At 45.9% G+C, this 23671-nt stretch overlaps 1 protein-coding gene across 2 annotated transcripts in view; it reads right to left on the reverse strand.

The window, feature by feature from the left end:
* Positions 1-7717: 7717 nt before the first annotated feature.
* ARK2C (arkadia (RNF111) C-terminal like ring finger ubiquitin ligase 2C) overlaps positions 7718-23671 on the reverse strand; it is an 83687-nt gene continuing 67733 nt past the window's right edge. The window contains exons 2-9 of one of the 2 annotated variants that reach the window (XM_081881626.1): positions 22595-22886; positions 20856-20891; positions 19479-19604; positions 15290-15419; positions 12848-12952; positions 10686-10781; positions 9512-9618; positions 7718-8001 (exon numbers count right to left, since the gene is read on the reverse strand). In XM_081881626.1, coding sequence (XP_081737752.1) covers positions 7884-8001; positions 9512-9618; positions 10686-10781; positions 12848-12952; positions 15290-15419; positions 19479-19604; positions 20856-20891; positions 22595-22886 — 1010 coding nt within the window. In that variant the 3' untranslated portion in view covers positions 7718-7883. The remainder of the gene's footprint in view (positions 8002-9511; positions 9619-10685; positions 10782-12847; positions 12953-15289; positions 15420-19478; positions 19605-20855; positions 20892-22594; positions 22887-23671) is intronic. The other variant, XM_081881627.1, reaches the window with a different exon arrangement.

The raw sequence follows: 23671 nt of genomic DNA on the forward strand, positions 1-23671 counted from the left end.
AATTACTGGGATTGCAGCTGGCAGAGGGCATTTAACCCTTAGGAAAACTTCTCCTCTGAAGGTGGCATTTGCTTTGAGGGAGGAAATCTCCCTCGCTTCATTGGCACCAAACGCCACACTAATTCTCATTCCATTCTTGCTGTGATCTCCATAAAGCCCCACGAGTTTTGTAGGCCCCAGAATGAGATGGGCTAGCAGGTCTCCATAGTTGTCCCATAAAAGGCAGAAGCAAGGGAGACCCTCAACTGGCTGAGTCACTGGGGTGGTGGATGCCTTCTTCCCTAGAAGCAGTGCTCTGGACAGGAACTACAAGGAGGACTCGGAATCAACACTTGCCACTTTCAAACCAATGGGTCCCACGAAGAAAACAGAACAAGCACAAAGATGGCGGCTCTCCTTTTTGGTAGACCTCTTCATAGACCTCTGTCCTGGGAAGCGGCAACCCAGCCAAATATTGATGCTGGAGCAGCTACGTTCTGGAACAAGCGTAACCAGGATCATTGCAGATAGCACAGCACAAATGAAGAACTAGGGTCCCCTGAGGTCAATTCTTCTTCCGGTGCTTAGCAGTTTGAAGGGAGGAGTGGGTGCCATTTCTGAGTGGAAGCACCCTGGACATAAAAATATGCCAACTCTTTAGGAAAGAATCAGGATGAAAGTTGTAAATAGATTCTGAAGCTCAATCCCAGCATTGTCAGTCATGGAAAAAGCTGTTGGTTGCCCATCTATGTAAGTCAAGAACTATCTCTGGAAGAAAACCATGTTGCAAGCTGCCCCTTTGTTGAAGTTCGGCCAACTTTTCTCTCTACATTTGCTTAGAACTTGACACAACCAAAACCCCTGCCCCATTACCGATATCCCATATCACTCTTGTTTTTGCTTGCTATTATTAATTACTATGATTATTAAATGCTATTAACAGTATAATCTGCTGCTGCTGGAAGTAGGCCCAAGCCATATTGTTGGGCAATGTTTTCTATTTGTTTGTTTTTAGTCCCAAGGCACTCAGCTCTTCTTGACTTTGGGCTTCAACCCTAAAGTTTAGCAAAGCAAATTGGAAGATGGCTACCGATTTCTAGCACCACCTTCCGGCAAAAGTAAGCGACCCTTGGATTTTTTTTCCTCGCAAAGAGGGTTTTTAATTGTTTTGAGAGAAAATGAATGGATGCCTGTTCTTCCCTCAGATGACAAGAAAGATCGTCTGAAGTGAATCTTTCCAAACTTGGCCTCCTCCGGCTGCCACTGAGCAATCTCTTCCTCTCTTCACAGCAAAGCAAAACGGGGATAGTTGAGGAATCCTAGGGTTGTATCCAATGTCACACCAGCAGGGTTCCTCTGCGCAACAAGAATTTCATTTCCTTGTCTCCCTGTGGGCCCCTGCAATTGCTTTGGAGGGTCCCTCAATCCTCCAGAGCTGTTTTTGAGGGCACAAAGGGAGAGGAAGTTTTGTTATGTGCACAGAAGTTCCTGGAACTGGCAGAGTTGCATCACTGAACACAGCCTGTTCATTTAAGCAGACATGTCTGGTTAAGAAAACCATTCGTAGAATCATAGAGGGAACCCAAAGTCTCATCCAGTTCAACACCCTGCAATGCATTCTCTCACGCATCTTGGGATCAACTCTGTTTTCCAGAATGGAAAATGCTGTTTTTGGTCAAAGTTTGGTGGCACGCTATGGTCTGCACGCAACTAAATTCTACTCAGAGAAGAAGACCTGTTAGAATAATATAATTATAGAGTCATCTAGTTCAACCCCCTGAAATGCAGGAATCTTTTAGCCCAATGTGGGGCTTGGACCCACAGCCCTGAGATTAAGAACCTTATGCTCTACCGACTAAGCTATTTAGCTTCCTACATGAGTCATGTCGAGTAACATCAATGGGTCGACTGAGTAGGGCTAGCATTGGCTAAAACCCAATGCCATTTCTATTCAGAACAGAACCATTTACATTAATGGACGTGACTAACTCAGATCTACTCCTTTCAACAGGAGTAGAACTTGGGTTGGATGCAGGTGTCAATCACAGATTAGTAGAACCAAATGAATGAGCTCTCTGGAACAGGGTCCAAGTCTGGCTTGCTCTGCTGGTTTCATGACTCAGTTCCTTCCCCTCTGGGTTCTGTTGAGGGAGCACTTCTGGGCATAGGCGCCGACTCCATGGGGCCTGAGGGGGCCCGAGCCCCCTCAAAAATTCGTTGGGGGGGCTCCACCCCCCCCCAATAATTTAAGAAAATTATTAGTTATATTATGCTTTGTAAAATCACAAAATTATGTTGGTATTTTTTATTTTCCTTGTTTGACGATAGTTACCTTTTAAAATACATTCAGTAATGAGTTAAAACAAAGCCACTCCCGATCTAGAGAGGGGGTGGGGTTGCGGGCTCTCGACCCATCAACAATCTCACGGGGCTGGCGTCAGCCCCGCGAGAAGCGGGGATTCCCCCTAGCTCATTAATATTCACCGCCCACGGCGGCAGCCAATCAGCTGCTGCAAAGAGCGGGCCCTCACAGGTTCACTTAAGATCGGGGCAGCCCGGGGCTCGCCCCTTTCATTCCCCCAGCAGCAGCGGTTTGGAGGTATTGGGCCCTCCCAATATTTTTTATAAGTCGGTATGGGCCCCTGCCCCCCCAATATTTTTTATAAGTCGGCGCCCCTGCTTCTGGGTCTTGCTAGGCAACTGCGATGAGCTTCTTCTCTCAATAGCATGGCCAGACAGAAGTAGCAAAGAGGGGGGAACTCAGCATTGGGCAGCCATGAGTTTGGGGTACTCACGTCAGCCAATCACTGTCTCTGAATCCACTGCAAGAGCTTTCCTCACTTCTTCCAATGGGGAAAGAAGCTAAGATAGAGAGAAAGTGTGTGAAAATATTATATCCTACTGCCTCACCCTTTCCGAGGAAAGGAAAAAGAACCCATGATGGACTAGATGGAATTGGCGGAAATGACTGGCAGAATCCGAGACCAGGGAGAAGAGACGGTGGAAGAAGACTGGAAAAAGTTTAAAGATTATTTACGGAGTTACTGTAAAATTAATGAATGTTAGGAAAATGTTGGGATGAAGTTATATGGCTTTAGTAGAAATGTTATAAGGAATTAAGCATAAATAGATTAATAGAGTATTAAAGGAAAAATAAGGTTAGAATGTGTTAAGATAATTATAAGATTAAAAATAGAGGAAGATGGAAAGGAATTGCTGAAAAAATTAATAGAAATGGAATACAAAAAGGGAGGTGTGAGGAGGTCACGGAAACAAGTAAATGAAAGATAAGTTATTGAAAGTATTTGATGTGTTTTAAATTGTGTTTGTTTTGTTTTGTTAGTTTAATGTTAGTGTTTTGTTAGTGTAATGTAGTTTTTTTTGGTATTGTATTGTATTGTATTGTATTGTATTGTATTGTATTGTATTGTATGGTTTTTCTTTTCTGTAGTGTTTAAATTGTTGGAAAAGGTAATAATTTTTTTTTTTTTAAAGAACCCATGATGGAGAAGAGTTTCCATGCCCACATTTATACTTTTCATTCATCCTTAGTCCCTGCTTGGCATTTTGGGCTGAGGGCCCTTACTATTGTTGGAGGAATGCTAATAAAACAAGAGAGAGAGAGAGAGAGAGAGAGAGAGAGAGAGAGAGAGAGAGAATGTGAAGTTTTGCTGGGAAATAGTAGTTCTACAAGACCCTTTTTTAAAAAAAAAAAAAAAAACCCTGTCAGGAACAAATACCAGCAATAAGACCTGAGGGATTAAACACAATTTGGCAGTTACCTGCACGCCATACTTAGCCATTGGCTGAACTGCTGTGAGGTCACAGAATAAGTCTATTCTAACTGCTCAAAAAAAGGCACCAGCACATAGGAGCTAAAGACAGAAGAGGCAATGTGTGGTTGTTACGAAGGGACGGGGGCAAAATGGCAAGAAGGTCTGAATTGAGAGCAAATATTTCTGCAAACATTTGTGGGACCCCACTTGTATTGAAGTCCTTTTGGTAATAGAAAAATGTGCACAAGGGGAGCTTGTTATTTTCCTTTGTTGCCTCGGAGTATTAAAAATGTATAAAGGCAAGTGGGATCATGCTTGTTTCTTTTGATCCTCCAGAGGACTGCCAGGCAAAAGACAGAGAGGGCGCGAGCCTCCGCTTAAATCGCTGCCTCTTGTGACAAGGGGATTGAAATTTTTATTACTGCAAAAATTGTACTCTTGAATTGAACTTTACATTTTCAGGGGAGGATACAGTTATCATTGTTGTTTTTAGGTTGTCACCCAATAAAAGCAAAATTGGTTTAATCACCATGTGAGTTTTAGACGACTTAATCAATTCATCTATCATTGCAATCTGCAAAAAAAAATAAAAAATAAAAAAAATTGTCTGCAAATAAAACCATGCGGCTTTTACCAAAAGTTTACTTGTCACAGTAGGCAGTAGAAGCAGCTTTGGGAAGGATGAACCTAATCTAAGGTGGTCCCTGCTACTCCCAATTTCTGTAGAAATAATTCAAATGAATAATTAAATAATTAAGTGGCAATCATCATCATCGGGTGCTCCATTAATGAAGCTGCAACTTTTAATCTGATCAAACAACTTTGACTGATTGATCTGACTGATTAATTGATTAAATGTTGCAGTCCAACCATCCTTTTCAGATTTAAAGGCTGCATGGACAAATGGCTCATTTCCCAGGAACCAGTGCGGAGTGCAGCTGCTCAGGATTCCAATCTCTCTGTTTCCACCCACTCACAGTTAGAAAGCATCTGAAGCTTTTTCTCTTTCTTTCTTTCTTTCTTTCTTCCTTTCTTTTTTTGGAGGTGGGGAGTTTCATTCATATATACAGTATATATATATTTGTACTTTTGCAAACTGGTCCAGGAGGCTGTTTTCATCCTGAACGAATTGGGCATCTAGCAAGCCTTTTAAAATACTGATGCTTCTGGCCAAGCGGGAAGAAAAGATCACTCTTACAGCTAGCTTTATCTGTAAAGGTCAGCAGATGAGAAAAATGCAACGTAGTAAAAATAGCACACAAAAATGAGCTTATGAAGCGGGCCGTCAGCCTCTCTCACTTCTGAACCCTCAAGTAAGCCGCCTGATTCAAAGGACCAGTTTTCATAACGTTGTTTTCGCATTATTATTTTTTTAAATCTATATTGAAATTTGTGGTGTGTTTTTTTTTAATGATATTCACTTGTTCTGTATGTTTTGTGCTATAGCCCATCCTGGGTTCAGGCCTAAAATGGAAGGGCATAAAATACCTATGATGATCCCTGCCATAGCTGTCAACATTTCTCATTTTTAAAGGGAAATCCCCTTATTCTGAATAGGATTCTTCACAAGAAAAGGGGAAAGTTGACAGCTATGGTCCTTGCTCACGGAGCCCCCAGGAACCACTGTCATGAGTGCATGGGCTGAGGACTCTCCTACAAAGAACATTGAACAGGCATGCAAAAGTAATTTTACCAGTGGGGCATGGCCTTCTGTTTTAGACCAGTTTGAGACCAGTTTAAATATACAGGTCAAAAACCAAGCGAGTCTTTGCAGTAAGTCGGGCTGTGGGGCAAGAGTGCCAACCTGAATAAAATATTGTGGGGGCCCAGGACAGCCCCATCCCACATAATTAATCACACACACCATTTAAATGGGAATGCCCATTAACTTTATGGGAGCCTAGCCCCCGCAAATGTTTTGTTGTGGGGGCCGAAGCCCCATGGCCCCTAAGTGTTGGCTTCTCTGCTGTGTGGTGAAAGTTTTGTAAAGGGAGCTGTCATTCCGCTGGTCAGCGGCTTGGTGAGGAAAAGAGATTTGGAAAGGCTGAATTCATCCTGACCCTCATTCCTCTTCCTGAACAGCAGATTACACACATCATTCCCCGTTCTGCTAAGGATGTGGAATGCTCCTTCAGTGAAGACTGCCCAACTTAGCTACATTACATGCATATTATGCAGTTGACAGCCTGAAAACCAGTTTCAGGACAGAATAACTATATACGCACATGCAGACATACAGTATTTGCTTGCGCAATCACACATTTGCCTCCCAAGACCAGAGCATCATTCTAATGTTTTCCAGGAACCTGAAATGTTGTCCGTGTTCAAAGTATTCCATGTATCAAAAGGGTTTTCACCATGTAAATTTGGACTGAATTTCTCCCCTCCCCTTTACTTAATTTGTAGCACTTGAAAAATAAGTAATGCAGGGTTTGTCTTAAGTGCTAAAAACTCTACACACACACACACACACACACACGGTAGACAGCGCAAAGATCTGGAAGAAAAGTGGAAGATTTTGCTCAGTCAGCCCCTGCCATTCCTTCAGTCTCTGGGATCCTGAGAGAGCGAGGTGGGGGAATATTTCTGGAAGAGTTCTATGGGATTTGATGAGAAACTTCCCATGTAGCTTTTGTGCAAGAATTTAAGGTAGAACAGGCAAGATGTGGTCTTTAGGCCCCGTTCTCCATGCTTTGGAGAGCAGGGCTTGTGCTTATTGTGTTGCCAAGAGATGGCAGAATCTATTTCCTGTGGCCTTTCAGACTCACCCCGACCAGTTACCAAAGACAGTGTATTCTACTAGCAAAACTAGGAGCTTAAACCATCTATCCAACTCATGCACAAGACCAGATGAAGATCACTTCCTCCTACCAGTCACAAGATATAGAGCCCAAGGAGCCCTCCAGGGTTAAAAGTCACCTTGTCACTGCTCCCCAAAAGCAAATTGCCTACTGACAATCAAATGGCTGCCATGTTGCTTTTAAAAGAGGCAGAAAATGGTTCCATTGCTCCAAAAGGGAGAGTGTCAAATTAATAATATGTAGAAATTAATAATATGGAGAAGTAGGCTAAGCCTGAGGCTTGTGGAGAGATGTTCTAATTCTTCCTTGGGAGACCCATCATTCAGATCCAGTAGACGGAAGTGAAATTCATCCTGGGCTTGTGCCCTAAGTATCATGTCCAGCACCAGCAGATAAGCAGGAAAGACAGTTTCCCGCCGCTCTTTTCTCCCAACCCCCAAATTTCCTTCCAATTTCCAATTTCCCTCATTTTCTTTAATTTCCTACCTCACCGCAATCTTTTCCCGAGTCAAATGCTAAGGGAAAAGAAATATATATATATATATTTCTTTTGGGGTTTTTTTCCAGCATAAACAGGATTCTTTTTCCTTCCTGTTTTCACCCAAGCAAGAAAAGAACTTTACTCTTGTGTCTTTGTGTCCCCCATTCCCTCCCCCACCCCCAATAATGTTTCAGCCAGGCACCAAAGTAAGGAACCTTATGGAAAAACGAAAAGATAACAAAAGCCCCAATGCGATGCTTGGTGCAGATTAGGTTAATAGCAACAGATCCACCACAAGATGACAGGGCATCAAAAAGACGACATTTCTTTAAGCGTACATGCTCTGGAAGCCATCCATAGAAATAGCTAAAGAACCCCTAATGTGTTTCTACTTATTCAAGAGGTATATTATATACAATCCTTTTGAGAAGCAGGATTGAGAGGCCATAACTAGGAACATTATGTACCGTCCTTCCCACAACTAACTCTTCCCGCCGGCTTTCTAGCTGCGCATACCCATGCTTCGCAGTCAACAAGGTGGCCCGGATCTCCTCCTACCTCTAGATATTATAAACCACCAACTCTTCTTCTTCTTCTTCATCATCATCATCTTTTCTGTCTTCCTCATTTTCGTCTTCCTCTTCTTCTTCTTTTTAAAAATTAATTTAATTTAAAAAAAATTTTTAAAATAATCTGCGAATGTGCTTGCAGGCTTTCTTCACACACACACACAAAATCAAATGGCTCAGAAAGGCAAAACTTTTGCTGAAAAGGGGCTGCGACGCCCCAGGAAGGACCAAGAAAAGGAAAGGAAAAGAGGACAGATCCCCACAGGTGATTCTCCTCTCAGCTGTCGGACCCGAGCTGTGTTTCAATGTCCACTCGGCAGATAGGGCATTTCTTGCTGGTCGCGAGCCACTGGTCCACACACACTTGGTGAAACAGATGCATACAAGGTAAACGCCTGGAAAACAGAAGGTTTGTTATCTGGGCAAGAGGTCAAGACTGAGCCTGGCACCATCATGCAGGACCTTTGTGCAACGGCTGGGGCCTCAGCACAATGGCTGAGGCCCACTGCTGATGCCTGCCCTAAGCTCCTCCTTAAAGGACGCGGGTGGCGCTGTGGGTTAAACCACTGTGTCTAGGACTTGCTGATCAGAAGGTCGGCAGTTCGAATCCCCACGACGGGGTGAGCTCCTGTTGCTCGGTCCCTGCTCCTGCCAGCCTAGCAGTTCGAAAGCACGTCAAATGCAAGTAGATAAATAGATTCCGCTCCGGCGGGAAGGTAAATGGCGGTTCCGTGCGCTGCTCTGGTTCACCAGAAGCGGCTTAGTCATGCTGACCTGGGAGCTGTATGCCGGCTCCCTCGGCCAATAAAGCGAGATGAGCACTGCAACCCCAGGGTCGGCCACGACTGGACCTAATGGTCAGGGGTCCCTTTACCTTTAAAGGACCCCTGGACGCTTAAGTCCAGTCAAAGGCAACTACGGGGTTGTGGCACTCATCTCTCTTTCAGGCCGAGGGAGCCGGTGTTTGTCCACAGACACCTTTCCGGGGCATGTGGCCAGCAGGACTAAACTGCTTCTGGTGCAATGGAACACCGTGGTGGAAACCAGAGCAGCGCATGGAAACGCCGTTTAGCTTCCCGCCGCAGTGGTACCTTTTTATCTACTTGTAGTGGCATGCTTTCAAACTGCTAGGTTGGCAGGAGCTGGGACAGAGCAACTGGAGCTCACCCCATCACAGGGATTCAAACCGCCCACCTTCTGATCAGCAAGCCCAAGCGGCTCAGTGGTTTAGACCACAGCACCACCCGCGTCCCCCTCCTTGAAACTGGTGCTCTAGTCAAGGACTACTGTCTGTTTTCCCCACAATGCATAGGAGTGGTGTTGTGTCCAGGGGAAATGTGGGAAATGAAAATGGCGGCTCTCCAGCACTTGTTCCTGTCACCGGGTAAGGTAGTCAGGTGCCCACTGATACAAGACAAATCCCATTCCTTTAAACCTGGAACCGGCTTCTTAAAATGGATACAGAATTGGAGGCGGGTGGTTCTTTGAGGTATAATAATAATAATAATTTATTATTTATACCCCGCCCATCTGGCTGGGTTTCTCCAGCCACTCTGGGCGGCTTCCAACAGAACACTAAAATACAATAACCTATTAAACATTAAAAGCTTCCCTAAACAGGGCTGCCTTCAGATGAGAGAGAAGCCCTGGGGTGCTATAAGGCCTTAGACAACCCCATCAGCAGCCCTAGTTACAAACCTCTGGCTGTTTAGTTCATGAGGACCGACGTCTTGATTTGCTCAAAGGCAATATATATATATCTGTGTGGTGGAGGGGGAGTTTGCGATAGAAACCCAGACCAGCAAGCAAAGAATGAAAGTGATGAAACTCTGAGGTGGGGTGAGGTTGATGGAGAAGGAGCATAAGAAAGATTTCACTCAGAATCCCTTTGGAGAATAGTTATACCTCACGTCCTCTCCGTCTTCGAGCATCGAGAGACAGATTGTGCATTTCTCATCGGTGTCCGACTCCTCCCCATCTTCCTTTACTGCTTTGATTTCCTGCGGTCTCCTCTGTCAAGAAGGTCAATGAAAGATCACAGCATTACACAAGATGGCCGCCTAAAGGCCTTCAGGAGCGGGTGGGGATTTAGATGGCAAAGAGCTTAACCCCAGGCCTCCCCAACCCATGGCCCTCCAGATGTTTTGGCCTACAACTCCCATGATCCCTAGCTAACAGGACCAGTGGTCAGGAATGATGGGAATTGTAGTCTGAAACATCTGGAGGGCCAAAGGTTGGGGATGCCTGGTTAACCAATGCCCTCACTGGGCACATTCAGTTTAGGGAAACCTGCCCTGTTGAAAAATCTATGGATGCTGAATCTAGTTAGCACTCTGCCTGTCTCCGTGGGAAAGAGAGGTTGATGGATGTGTGTGACACAACCTGTCACCTGGAGCAAAGAGTTTTAAGGTCATACACAGGTAACATGTCAAAGACATCACTGGTTCTCTCGGAAGCTGAGGCCTCCATTAAGACCCATTGATAACAAAATACCAGTCAGTGCAGGAGTTTATGTGAATACTTAAAATTAATTATTGTCATTACTACTACTACTACCACTACTATTCCTTTCCAAGCAGCCCAGATTTGTACATATGAACCCGCAGAACAAATAGATGATGCAGATAAAGTAGGCAGAAAAATACATTTTAGTCTCTTTCCTTCAGAATATTATAATTCAGAGTCATCCAGCATGAAAGCGTTTGGCAGTACTTGTTTTTACATGCTTACAATTTATTACCACAAGTTGTGGTAGCCACCGATTTTAGGCAAATTCATAGAGGGCAAAGATTGTGTTGCATCCACATCTGTTCATTCATTCTTAAAATGAAAAGTTGATTGTCTTTTTTAAAAATAGTAATCAATTTTTGAAGATGCCCTGTATGAAAAAACAACAACCTGGTTGTTATCTGCCTACGATTTGTCAAGCTTAATCCAGTGATAGTAAGGCGGCCGTTATGCCTGCAAATTTCATCTACTTTTGCAATTAAAAAAGTTGTAGCCAGCATCAGCCTTGCCTCCAAGAATGGTCAGCGCCTGTGTCAATTCTGGTGGGGTGAGATGTTCTTCCGACTCTTACCTTCTTGTATTTGTGTGGGAAAGTGAACCGTTCAATGGTGTTCTGGACGGCCCCCCTGTTCACACTGCCTAGCCTGTCTTCCAGTTGCAAAAGCTCCTGAAAAGAGGGAGGAAAGAGAAAGGAATGAACAGGAGACCTTTCAAAGAGCCACCTGTTAGCCATCTGAGATGGCAGATCAAGAGTCCTCATCTCCCCACCCTTTCCCTGCCCCTTACTGGCCCAAAGAAGGTTGTCTTTTAATCGGGTTTATTTTTAAAGTCACAGGAAATAAAATGACTTTCAAAATGGGAATATACAGGAAGTTTGACTGATATGAAGTCAAACAATTGGTCTTATCTCACTCAGTATTTTTTGCATCAGGGGTGTGTGTGTGTGTGTGTGTGTGTGTGTGTGTGTGTGTAATACTGACTGCTCTTCTAGATCCCTTGCTGTGATACTGTAATGCCAAAAAGGTTTTATTGCCCCAAAGCCCCTCCAAATCTTTCTCTCTGCCCTGTCCCTCCCCTCCCTCCCTCTCTCTCTCTCTCTCTATACATCTGAAGGCAGCCCTGTTTAGGGAAGCTTTTAATGTTTAATAGACTATTGTATTTTAATATTCTGTTGGAATCCGCCCAGAATGGCTGGGGAAATCCAGTCAGATGGGTGGGGTATAAATAATAAATTATTATTAATATTATATTATTATTATTCTTCTTGACTGACCCTGTGATACTGTGAGGGAGGGGCTCTCCAAATTCCCCCTCAAATTGGCCATTTAATTTTTAAAGCTTTTCAAAAACCAAACTTAATAACCAATTACTAATACTTTTCAAAATAGTGTCAAATAGCTGGCTGCAAAGCCTTTGGGAAGGCAGAAGTAAAGAGTGGCAGTTCTCTCCATGCCCACTTTTATAATTTGATCGTGCCCATTTTGGCATTTGACCCCCAAAAAAACCAAACCAGGAGATATAATAATAATAATAATAATAATAATAATAATAATAATAATAATAATAATAATAGTAATAATAGTAATAATAATAATTTATTTGTACCCCACCCATCTGGCTGGGTTTCCCCAGCCACTTTGGGCAGCTTCCAACAAAGATTAAAAATACATCAAAATGTCACACATTAAAAGCTTCCCTAAAGAGGGCTGCCTTCAGATGTCTTCTAAATGTCAGGCAGTTGTTTATCTCTTTGACATCTGATGGGAGGGCGTTCCATAGGGCGGGCGCCACTACTGAGAAGGCCCTCTGCCTGGTCAGTGGCGTAGCGTGGGGGGGTGCAGGGGGGCCAGCCGCACCAGGCACAACATCTGGGGGTTAGGGTTAGGGGGCGCAAATCCACGGGTTAGGGGGCGCAAATCCATGGGTTAGGGGGCGCAAATTACTTGCCTTGCCCCGAGTGCTGACAACCCACGCTACGCCACTGTGCCTGGTTCCCTATAACTTGGCTTCTCACAATGAGGGAACCACCAGAAGGCCCTTGGAACTGGACCTCAGTGTCCGGGCAGAATGATGGGGGTGGAGATGCTCCTCCAGGTATACTGGACCAAGGCCGTTTAGGGCTTTAAAGGTCAACACCAACACTTTGAATTGTGCTCGGAAACATATTGGGAGCCAAGAACAAACCTGAGCTTTTGCCTGTGGCTTGCTTTGAGCAAGCAAATCACAAGTGCTGATTTGCAACTAACTCTGACTTGTGTCTTCCCAGCATTACACAGGAAAGAGGGGGGTGGATGTGATTCAGCAGTGCACATCAGCATACGACTCGTTTGCAATAAGCCGTCATTTATTGGCAGAGCCCACTCAAAACATTTTGCTGCCTGAGGCAAAGGACAAGATGGCGCCCAACCCCGAAAGCACATACAGAAGCTAATTGGACTGGGAGTTGAATTTTACTCCAATACTGGTGAAAGGACACGTCTACCGCTTTACTTGAGGGCATCGGGCTAATCTAGAGGGTACAGGGCAGCCATGGGGGACTCACAGCTCTGGCCATTCCCCACACCCCACCGTCTGTCACCTGAGGCAGCTGCCTCACTCTGCTTCATCATAGGGCCGGCCATGTTTATGGCTTACTGTTACATGAGAGTAAGGCCATAGCGGCTGAACGAATAAACGGATACAGAACCTGCAGGGGGAAGGGTCCAGAGGGTCATTCCAGCTGCGAGAACTTACTTCGTAACTTTCCCTCACAGCAGACGTGTGTCTGTTTGGATTCAGTCCCTGAAGAGCAAGTAGCTGAAGCTGAGGATATGGGTAGTTTCTAATTTCATGAACAACCTGTGAGGCATTGTGCAAAATAAGTAAGTAAGTAAGTAGGTAAGTAAGTAAGTAAGAGTTTGCTAGTAGTACTAGTATTCAAAATAAGGCTTAATGGCCTTTGAAATTCAAAGGAAGATTATCTGCTAGAATGGAGCACCCAACATTATTTCAGATTATTAGGGTACAATTCTGCAGTCAGCGATGCAAGTTGTTCTTCAAGCACTTGTGTAAAAGAACCCAACCAGCTGTAGCAATCATTTCTGTTAAAGCTGTCGGATTATCCATTCAGAAAGAATTGCCTCCCACAGTGCCGGCTCCTAACTAGCAATCAGCTGACAGGAATGATAGACGCCTGTATTTTGACTGCCTTCCCCCAGACAGTGACTCAGGCCCGGTCTACACAGACGGCAGATTGTGTCGTAAAACTATCCCTGGACTGTTCCACTCCAAATGGCAGATGGAGAAATCACATGATTAAATGTTCCTGTCACCTCCGCATAGAAAACTAACATGTCAGGAAGAAGGGTTCTGGCATAGACTTTTTCCTGATATGCTGGTTTTTAAGGCACGGAGCATTTTCCGCATGGGAATGCGTCAGTAGCACTGAGGAAACTATGTTTCCCAACACTACTGTAGCTTAGTTCCCAAGCATTGGTGCATGCCCAGTGCCAGAGATGGAAAGAGGGGACAGGGCACCCCCACAAGGGAGGTGGGTAGGAGAGAGACGTTGACTACCGTATTTTTCACTCTATATGACATACTTTTCCCCTCCTAAAAAGTAAGGGGAAATGTGTGTGCGTCTTATGGAGCGAATGCAGGCTGCGCAGCTTTCGCTGAAGCCAGGAGAGCAAGAGGGATCGGTGCGCACCGATCCCTCTTGTTCTCCTGGCTTCGCTTCGCTGGAGAGGTGCTGCGCAGCTTTCCCTCTCTGCGCAGTGCCCCTTCAGCGAAGCAGGAGGAGAAATGGAAGGGGCTCCGTTTCTCCTGCTGCTTCGCTGAAGGGGTGCTGCGCAGAGAGGGAAAGCTGCAGAGTGCCCCTTCAGCGAAGCGGGAGGAGAAACAGAGCCCCTTCCGTTTCTCCTCCTGCTTTGCTGGAGAGGCGCTGAGCAGAGAGGGAGAGGTTTTTTTCTTTCTTGTTCTCCTCCTCTAAAACTAGGTGCGTCTTATGGTCAGGTGCGTCTTATAGAGCGAAAACTACAGTACTTCTCCAGCACAGATTAAAATCTGAGCCAGAGAAGAACTCAGAGATGAGCGTTGTGAACAGCCCAATCTTGCATGCCAGGCTGCTCACAGAGGGGGGAGGGGAGAGATGGGGTGGTATATCCTGCCATCCCAACTCTATTACCAAAGCAACAAAAAGAGAAGATTGGGTGAGAGGATTTGGGCAGGAGAGAGGCAGAAATCTGAGCTGGGTAAGAACATTCAGATGCTAGCCCTATGAGCTGCCGAGTTTTGTATTTCCAAGCTGGGAAGCATCATTCATTCAAGCAGTCCAAGAACAGACGTGGACTCATTAAGCTCCCTTAAGCAGAGTCAGACCACTGGCCCTTATAGGCTGGTATTGCCTAAGCTGACTGACAATGGCTCTCAAGGATCAAATGAGCCTTGATGTGATGGCCTTGGATTCAGACTCGGAGGCTGAACCTGAGGAATCCCAGCCTGCACAGGAGTCCCCGCCTCCAGAACCAGCTGAGCCGGGGCTGGGGCTTGAGCCTGAAGGGTCCTCACCTGTGCTGGGTCCTCAGGTGCAGGCACCAGCTGAGTCTGCTCTGGCTCCTGAGGTGATGGAGGACCCATTGCCTGAAGGTGCTCCACTCTCAGCCCCATCAGAGGAAGCTGAGGTTGCCTCTGGGTCCAGTAACCCTCCAGCCTCTCCTGAGCTGCAGAGGTCCAGGGCAGAGAGGCAGAGGGAACTAAGTTCCTGCAGGAGGAGTGCTCGCTTCCAGGCCAGGAGAGGCGAGTCACCTGTGAACAGGGGCCGCCCTACACCTCGGGGAAGATAAAAGCCAGCTAGCCCCAGTCCCAGGTTGCGGGAGCAACATTGTTGGTAGCCTGTTCCTGCCTGCACCTTGTCCTGCTCTTCTGCCAGAGTTCCTGACCTCACCCAACTCCCTGCCTTGGACCCTGCTTCAGCTTTGACAGACAGTCTCCATACCACACCCTCAACCTCGGACTGGACTCGGACCTCGCCGCATGGTTAACCCTCGGGACCAGCACACTAGAGCTGGAAATGCTAGGGATAGTATTTGGGGCTTTCTCCACGCACATAATGTGCTCCATCACCAGGTTCTGGTTACCATGCTGTTAGTCTAAGCCAGGCTTCAAGTGACGCCCAGCAACTCTCGCTTCGCTTACCATCTGCGTTGAGGACGTGTTCCGGGGGAAATGCTGCATTCGTTGTGTCGCTAAGTAATGCTGATAATGTTGTGGAACTGGCCTGACCTGGAACTGGTTGTGAGTTAGGCCAGCATCAACGCTGAGATCCCTGGAAGGGTGCAGAAATACGAATCGCTTTCAGGCGTTGTGCAACGTTTTTTATAAAAAGTCTCCAATTCCACCACCCCCTTCCCAACTTTGAGTTCAAACCCAATGGCTAATGCTGTTTTTATATCTTTCACCGGATAGAAGGAACATGAGCCCGGAGGCATGGTGACTCATCCAAATAGTACAGAGTTTGGTTGGTATATACATTAACCCTGTGGAGTTTCAAAGCACCGGTGGTCAAGAGAAAGAGAAAACAGCATAGGCAATTAAATGTAAAAAGTAGGGTGCGATTGTTACCGTATTTTTCGCTCCATAAGACGCACTTTTTTCCTCCTAAAGAGTAAGGGGAAATGTCTGTGCGTCTTATGGAGTGAATGTGTGGTCGATCGCAGGCTCCCTTTCTGGCCCTGCCCCCTTGCCCAGACCTCCATTGTTGAATGTTCTGCAGACGGAGGCTGATTGTTTCCCCAGCAACATGTGACTGGCTGATTAGATTATCTGTCTGGAAACTGTAGAAATGGCTCCCTTTCCTTTCCTAAAGAAGCTGCAGAACTGTGAGTTGAACCCCATAAAAACAGGATTTTTTCCCTTTGCAAAGTAAGCTCAACAACTTTGAGCTGATCCTCAAAAAAACCAGGGCTTTTCCCCCTTTGCAACAGAAGCTGCACAACTGTGAGCTGATCCCCCCAAAAATGGAGCTTTCACCCTTTCCTCCTCTAAAAACTAGGTGCATCTTATGGTCAGGTGCGTCTTATGGAGTGAAAAATATGTAAATTAAAACAGGATGTTGATATTCTGCACTGAACATCAAACTTCTCTGCTTGTTGGCCTTTTCCACAGAATCTGCATGTGGTCCTGTATGTGGAAAGGACTCTGAGATCCTGTGCAAAACAAGCTCAAATTAGTGTAAAAGGTGTGCCAATAGTCTTTCCCTCCTCTCCCTCCCAGTGGTGTCTGATGCCCGTTGGGACTGGTAGGGAAGAAAAGAAAGAAAGAAAGAAAGAAAGAAAGAAAGAAAGAAAGAAAGAAGCTGAGAGAGAACTATATGAAAATGATGTACAGATGGTATCTGTCACCGGTTAAACTGGCAAAAAATGTATAAAAATGGAAAGAAAGAGTGTTGGAGATATGAAACAGAAGGTACGTTCTATCATATGTGGTGGGAGTGTAAAAAGGTAAAAAGCCTATTGGGAAATGATATATAATAAATTGAAGAAAATGTTGAAAATAACTTCTGTAAAAAAACCAGAAGCCTTCTTACTAGGTATTTTAGGCCGAAAGAAAATAGGACTTTATTTATGGATGCCACTACAGCAGCAAGAATGTTGATTGCACAAAATTGGAAGACTGGAGAAATACCAACTTAGGAACAATGGCAAGAGAAGTTGATGAACTATGTAGAACTGGCAAAAATGACAGACAGACTAAGAGAAAAAGACAACAGCGATTTTGAAAAAGAATGGGAACCATTTATATCATACTTGCAGAAACAAAGAAAGTTGATAGACTGGATGGCAGGATTTAAATAAACATTCACATTATTAGTATTAGAAAATGTTTAGAAGATAGAGAAATATTATGGTGTGTTTACTTTTATGTGTTTATGTTTGATGTTATGTTATTAATAACTTTTTCTGTTAAGAGATAGCAAAGTGGGCGAAAAGAGAAACAAACCAAAAGTGGAAGTTGGGGGAAGCCTTGGAGGGGAGGGAGGGAGGGAGGGAGGAATATATAGTAAAGGTTAAGAATTTGAGATGTATGTAATGAATGAAAAAGAAAAATGAATAAAATTTTTATTAAAAAAAGAAAAGAAAAGAAAAGAAAAGAAAAGAAAAGAAAAGAAAAGAAAAGAAAAGAAAAGAAAAGAAAAGAAAAGAAAAGAAGCCAACCATAGGTGGAGTCAGCCAGTTCTGTTTTTATCCCCATCTTCCTCCCTATGAACAAAGGCCACATGAAGGCCACATTTATACCATGCATTTAAAGAACTATGATAACTCTTTAAAGAGCCAAAGAATTCTGGGAGCTGTGGTTTGTTAATAGGTGCTGAGAGTTGTTAGAAGACTCAGATTCCCCCTTCCAGAACTACAATTCTCAGAGTTCCCTGGGAAGAGGGGTTGATGGTTAAACCACTCTGCTATCTGAAACAACACAGAACTAGTCTGCTCCATCTTCTGCAGGTGTGGTGGTTGAGGGTTACGAGAGGTGCAAGACTCAGTAATATTTCTGCAGCAGGGTCCCTGTCTCCATAGCCCTATAGCTACCCAATCAGCATGAAAGGGGAGCTTTTGAGTCACCGAGGCTTAAAAAATGACTTTGTATTTTTTAAGAGTAAAAGGAGGTGAATCAGCCACTGTGGATTGGCTCCTAGGATAACTCAAAAGAAGGAACACTGGAAGAATATTTAGGGAAAGCTCTGATGCTCTAAAACTAAGCATTATGGGGCACTGAGAACACAAGGTGCTTCCATTTCAAGACAATGGTGTGCAAGTTCTGTCATGTACAATGGAACTTCAAGAAAATGACAACTTAAGTCACTCCAAACGGAGATACTCGAGCACTCCAAATAATTTGTCAGTGTATGTGCAAATAATAGATCTTGCTGAAAGGCAATACATGGTGCTTTGCACTGATTATGGTAATGCATCTATTACTATTATTATTATTATCATCATCATCATTATTATTACACTGTATTATCTTAGAAAGTTGCATGATCTTAGAAGGGGGTGTGACTGTAAGGGGGTGTTGTTGTTGTGACTTTCATTTAGGGATCCTGCACTTCTGAATTTGCCACTAAATTACTGTTGCATGACACCCTTCAGATATTTGAACATTGCCATCATGTTTCCTATTGGTCTTCCATTCTCCATGCTATACACATGCCCAGCTCCTTCAACCGTTCCTCACAGGAACTGGTATCACAAGACTTCTATTTCACCCAGTGGTGTAGCGAGGTCAGGTGGTACCCGGTAGGGGAAATTTCTTGTCATCCCCCCTCCCACACACATTGAAATCTAGTTGGACTCCCAAGAGACTGTGATCTACTCTGAGTATAAAAAGACTGGGCTGCATCAATAGGAGTATAGCATCTAGGGGGCTGCATCTGGGCTGCATCAATAGGAGTATAGTGTCTAGATCAAGGGAAGTAATAGTGCCACTGTATTCTGCTCTGGTCAGACCTCACCTGGAGTACTGTGTCCAGTTCTGGGCACCACAGTTCAAGAAGGACACTGACAAACTGGAACGTGTCCAGAGGAGGGCAACCAAAATGGTCAAAGGCCTGGAAACGATGCCTTATGAGGAACGGCTAAGGGAGCTGGGCATCTTTAGCCTGGAGAAGAGGAGGTTAAGGGGTGATATGATAGCCATGTTCAAATATATAAAAGGATGTCACATAGAGGAGGGAGAAAGGTTGTTTTCTGCTGCTCCAGAGAAGCGGACACGGAGCAATGGTTCCAAACTACAAGAAAAAAGATTCCACCTAAACATTAGGAAGAACTTCCTGACAGTAAGAGCTGTTTGACAGTGGAATTTGCTGCCAAGGAGTGTGGTGGAGTCTCCTTCTTTGGAGGTCTTTAAGCAGAGGCTTGACAACCATATGTCAGGAGTGCTCTGATGGTGTTTCCTGCTTGGCAGGGGGTTGGACTCGATGGCCCTTGTGGTCTCTTCCAACTCTATGATTCTATGATTCTATGATTCTATGATTCTATGATTCTATGATTCTATGACTGGCTGTGATCTACCCATTGTCATTGCCAGGAGTTGTTGGGGGGAAGGATTGACCAAAAGCCTTTTTTAGTGAATGTTTGGCCTATGTTGCTGAGCCTGCTGCATGCCTCCTCCAGCAGCCAGGCAGCGCAGGGCTGTCAAAACAAAGCAGCGAAATGCGGTGCAACTCATCCCCTTCCCCTGATGGCTCAGGGTAGACGGGAGTCGCAGGCGCGCGGCACGCCAAATGTCACCCACCTCGGTAATGACACCCGGGGCGGTCCACACCCATCGCCCCCACCTTGCTCCGCACCTGATTTCACCCCAGTTGTCACAGCAAGGAATGACTTACCAGTCTGTTCCTTCCGCTAAATATCTAGGCTGGGGGCCCATGGGTTGAGGAGTTTGCAGTTGATGGCCAAATTCGAAGCTTGGATGTAACCGATGAGGTTGGACAGAGATACGCTCCTGAGTCCACCTACAGGGTTGAGGAAGAAAGGTGAGCAAAAGAGGCTCGTGTTTGACACCCACCCCCACTGTTCTGAATCCTGCATCCAAAGCAACACTGATAACCCTGTTCAGACAACTGATTCAGGGTCCGTGAATGCACGGGGTTGGGGGACCAGGGTCATAGGAAGCATCCAGGTCAAAACATGGAATTTGCTCCAATGGGAGGCAATTATGGCCAAGGCAAATTCATGAAAAAGGCTATTGATGGCTACTAGCTATGATGGCTGTGCTCTTCAACTAGACTGTGTGCTTCTGCATATCAGTTGCCAGGCTTCCCACAGGCATCTGATTGGCCACTGTGAGAATAAGATGCTGGATTAGCTGAGCCATTGGGCTGACCCAGCAGCCTATTCTGACGTCCTTGCCTCCCTTGCCCAGTATGGTGGTTCCTCTGGTTGCGAACAGGATCCGTTCCGGAGGCCCATTCACAACCTGAAAAGAACGCAACCTGCGTCTGCGCACGCGCAGGTCGCGATTCGCTGCTTCTGCACATGCGCGAGCGGCAAAACCCGGAAGTAACCCTTTCCGGTACTTCCAGGTTGCCGCGGGACACAACCTGAAAATGCGCAACCTGAAGCAAACGTAACATGAGGTATGACTGTATTGTCTAGCCCTCTAGCCTTCCCCAACTGGGTACCTTTGGACTACAATTTGACCAGGCTGGTTAGGGTAGTAGGAGATGGGTTTCAATAACAACTAGAGCACAGTTGGTGAAGGTTGGTCTGTTCTGACTGGCAATGACTCTCCGGGGGGGGGGGGGAGCAGGGGAGAGAGAGCTATGCTTCTGGATTTAAAAAAATAAATAACCGGAGATGTCCAGAATTGAACATGTGATCTTCTGCATGATAAGCATGCACTCTACTATTGAGCTATTGCCTTTCCCCATCGTTCATGAGCTACACACATTCAGCCTGTGAAAACAAACCCAGTGGTGTGAACACTGGCTCTGACCATGCCCTCAGAAACCCTGCGAAATGGAGGGCTGTCAAGCATGCACAAGCCTATATTCAAAGCTCAGTGGGATGCTATACCATTAACTGAGCTTGCAGTGAGTTCCTGCATAAACAGCAGAAGGCAAAATGCATGGCTGGTCCATCTCTTCTGATGTTCTGAGTATACTGAATGCAAACAGGGCTGTGCCTGCAGATTTAGTCACACTTCCTTGCCCACCTCACCAACTCACACATGCACACGTGCATGCACACGCATCTTCACTCACCCTGGATCAGTTGCCTGCACAGAGCTTAATGGTGACCTGCAGAACAAAGCATTCGAGTCAATAGAGTGTATTCACAGATTGGACAAAGTATTAACGACAGCTTTTCGCAAGCTAGTGTTTTCCCAACGTTCCGGACTACAGCATCCAGCAACCCTGACCATTGTGCCATGCTGGCTGGGGATACTGGAGTTGTAGTCTGACAACATTTGAAGGTTGGGGGAGGCTGCAATACATATGATTTGCTTACACAGAAGGTCCCGGTACTCGAGTGAGACAGTGGTTTCAAGGTTGGCCAAGCAGGGACACTCTAGAGCCGTGGTTCCCAATGTGAGGCACATACCCCACAGGGGGGCAATTTGATTTTTAAAGGGGGCAATTTGAAAGCTTGTTTAGACCAAGTTAATGACCTTTCAGGCTTCCTCTACGTGAGTAGGAGTTCACTTTTTGAATAATAAGAATTATATTTTTACAGGGGTGGAGGGCATCAGGATTTTAGAGGTGCTTAGGTGGGGCATGGCCAAAAAAAAAAGATTGGGAACCACTGCTCTAGAGACAGACACCTCGTGGTTTGACCCCATTTTATGTATACTGTTGCTGTGCATAGAGTTTCGAGATTTTAGGCCAGGGATGAGGAACCTATGGCCCTCCAGATGTTGTTGGAGAACATCTCCCATCTTTCCATACTGACTGTAGCTGATGAGAGTTCATCAGTATCTGGAGGGCAACAAGTTCCTCCCAGACCTGCTATGTACCAGAATTAAGTAGTAAAGTTTCTTTTTTTAAGATGGTACCACTTCAGCCCACAGAAGCAGGGAAAGGGCAGGGTGCTGCATGCTTATGTTTATTTATTTAATTTCTTTATAGAAATATTTATATATCACTGTATCATAAATATATATATATATTTTGCAGGGATTTGCAATAACATAAAAATATAAAACCAAACAATAAAATCATGAAACGTTAAAAGCAACTCAAAAGCAAAAATAAATTAAAAACAAATATCAGTTGACCATTTGGGGGATGCTGCCCTATGTGGGTGGGGAGTGGGAATGACACAAATTGGGTGTCAGCTGTAAAACTAGAAATTCTTTGTTATTATGGAAGGCAGCCATTGATAAGCCCATCCTCCACTGATTTAACTTACAGCCTTTGAAATCCACCCACCTTTGCTAAAGGTTTTTGAGGGGAACAAAGGATGCATCAGCCGTGGGTTTCCTGCCTTGGCAGGGGATTGGACTAAAATACCTGGTAGTGTTCTTCAACCTTAGGTCCCCAGATTTTGTGGCACCACAACCCCAGCCAGCTTAGTTAATGGTACAGATTGATAGGAGCTGTAGTCAGGGCCGGCCCACTCATGAAGCAAGGTGAGGCAACTGCCTCAGGCGGCAATATCCACCAGGGCAGGAGATCCCAATGTCTATCTTTCTTTCCTGTAGATCTTCCCTCACCCATTCTTCCCTGGTGGGGAGGCAGGGTGCCATGGAGAGCTAAGGCATCAGGAAGAAGGCTGCAGTAGAAATAATGTCCCTGATGTGCTAGCTTTCTGCATGCAGGGATATTTGTTGTTGTGTGTTTTTTTGCAAAAGCAGAACTGCAACTTGCACAATCCATTGGCCATGTTGGCTGGGGCTAACGGGCTCAGGAGAGTCCAACAGCATGCAGAAGACATTGGCTGTTAGGATGTCCCAAACTGGTCACATCCATGATCTTGGCTGATGGTGGAGATGCTCGCTCACCTGGGATGAGGCATGAGTCTGCGGTGCTGGGCCTCGAGGAGCTGCTGCTGGAGGAGGTATTGCTGGTGAAGGGCCTGAGGTAGGAAAGAGGGTCCCGTCACTTCCTGGAATGGCAGGGCAGGCAGAGGCGGCAGGGACGGGTGCAGGGGGCCTCCGTGCTGGTGCGCGGTTGCCATGTGAGGCTGGACGGCGTGAGGCAGGGGGAAGTCTGTGGAAATCTGAGGCTGGGGGCCCAGGTGGAAGTGCCGGCAGGAGGTAGCATGAGGATGCTGAGACCTTTGAAAAGGAGCGCCTGGAAGGGAAAAGGCGGGAGGACGGTCAGAGGTGCTCTGCGCAACCTGAGGCGTGTTCACACGTCATGTGCACAAGTGCTGGTGCGAAAGAGGGTACACTCGTGAAAGAGCGACTCGCTTCAAACAGAAACGCAGTACGTCTCACCATAGTCGGTGGGGCAAAGCTATTCAGTCTGCTGTACAGCTTCTGCTTAAATGCTTATGCAGGGCTGCAGCATGGGGGCCCGTAGCCCCGGGCGCATGATTTGGAGGTGGGGCGAGATAGATGTTGTCGTCTCTGGATCCCCACCCTGATTGCCGTCAGAAGTCTCTGGGCCCCAGAGCCCAGCCTGGCCTTGGCACCCCACCCCCTGCCCCCTCACTGAATGGTTATCCGGTCAGTGTTGGGGAGTGCGCCCGCCAATGGCCGCATCAGTTGACCACGCTCCCCCTTGCATGGGTACGCAGGCAGGTGGCACAGCGCAGCCCTGTGAACCCTCTGTGCCCCACACCCACCCAGCAGTGGCGGTAAGGGTTGGGCTGGCACAGTGGATTTTGTTCACCGTCTGTGCCAAGCCCCTGGTCCTGCCTTGTGCATACACATGCCCTAGGCGCCAACAAAGGACTCAATGCCCACCGTGCTGATAGCCAACTTTAAGCCCCGCACCCACTACCAACATCCTGCCTCACCCTCGATTAAGCACTTTGAAATAAACTCGGAGTCGAGAGTGGATTTCATGCTCTTTATTCAGCTCATAGTGGTGAGAAGGAATGGAAGTTCCCCCAGAATGTCTGCTTTATATAC

This window comes from Podarcis erhardii (genome assembly GCF_964252035.2).
Source record: "Podarcis erhardii genome assembly, chromosome: 11".
Classification (NCBI taxonomy): domain Eukaryota; kingdom Metazoa; phylum Chordata; class Lepidosauria; order Squamata; family Lacertidae; genus Podarcis; species Podarcis erhardii.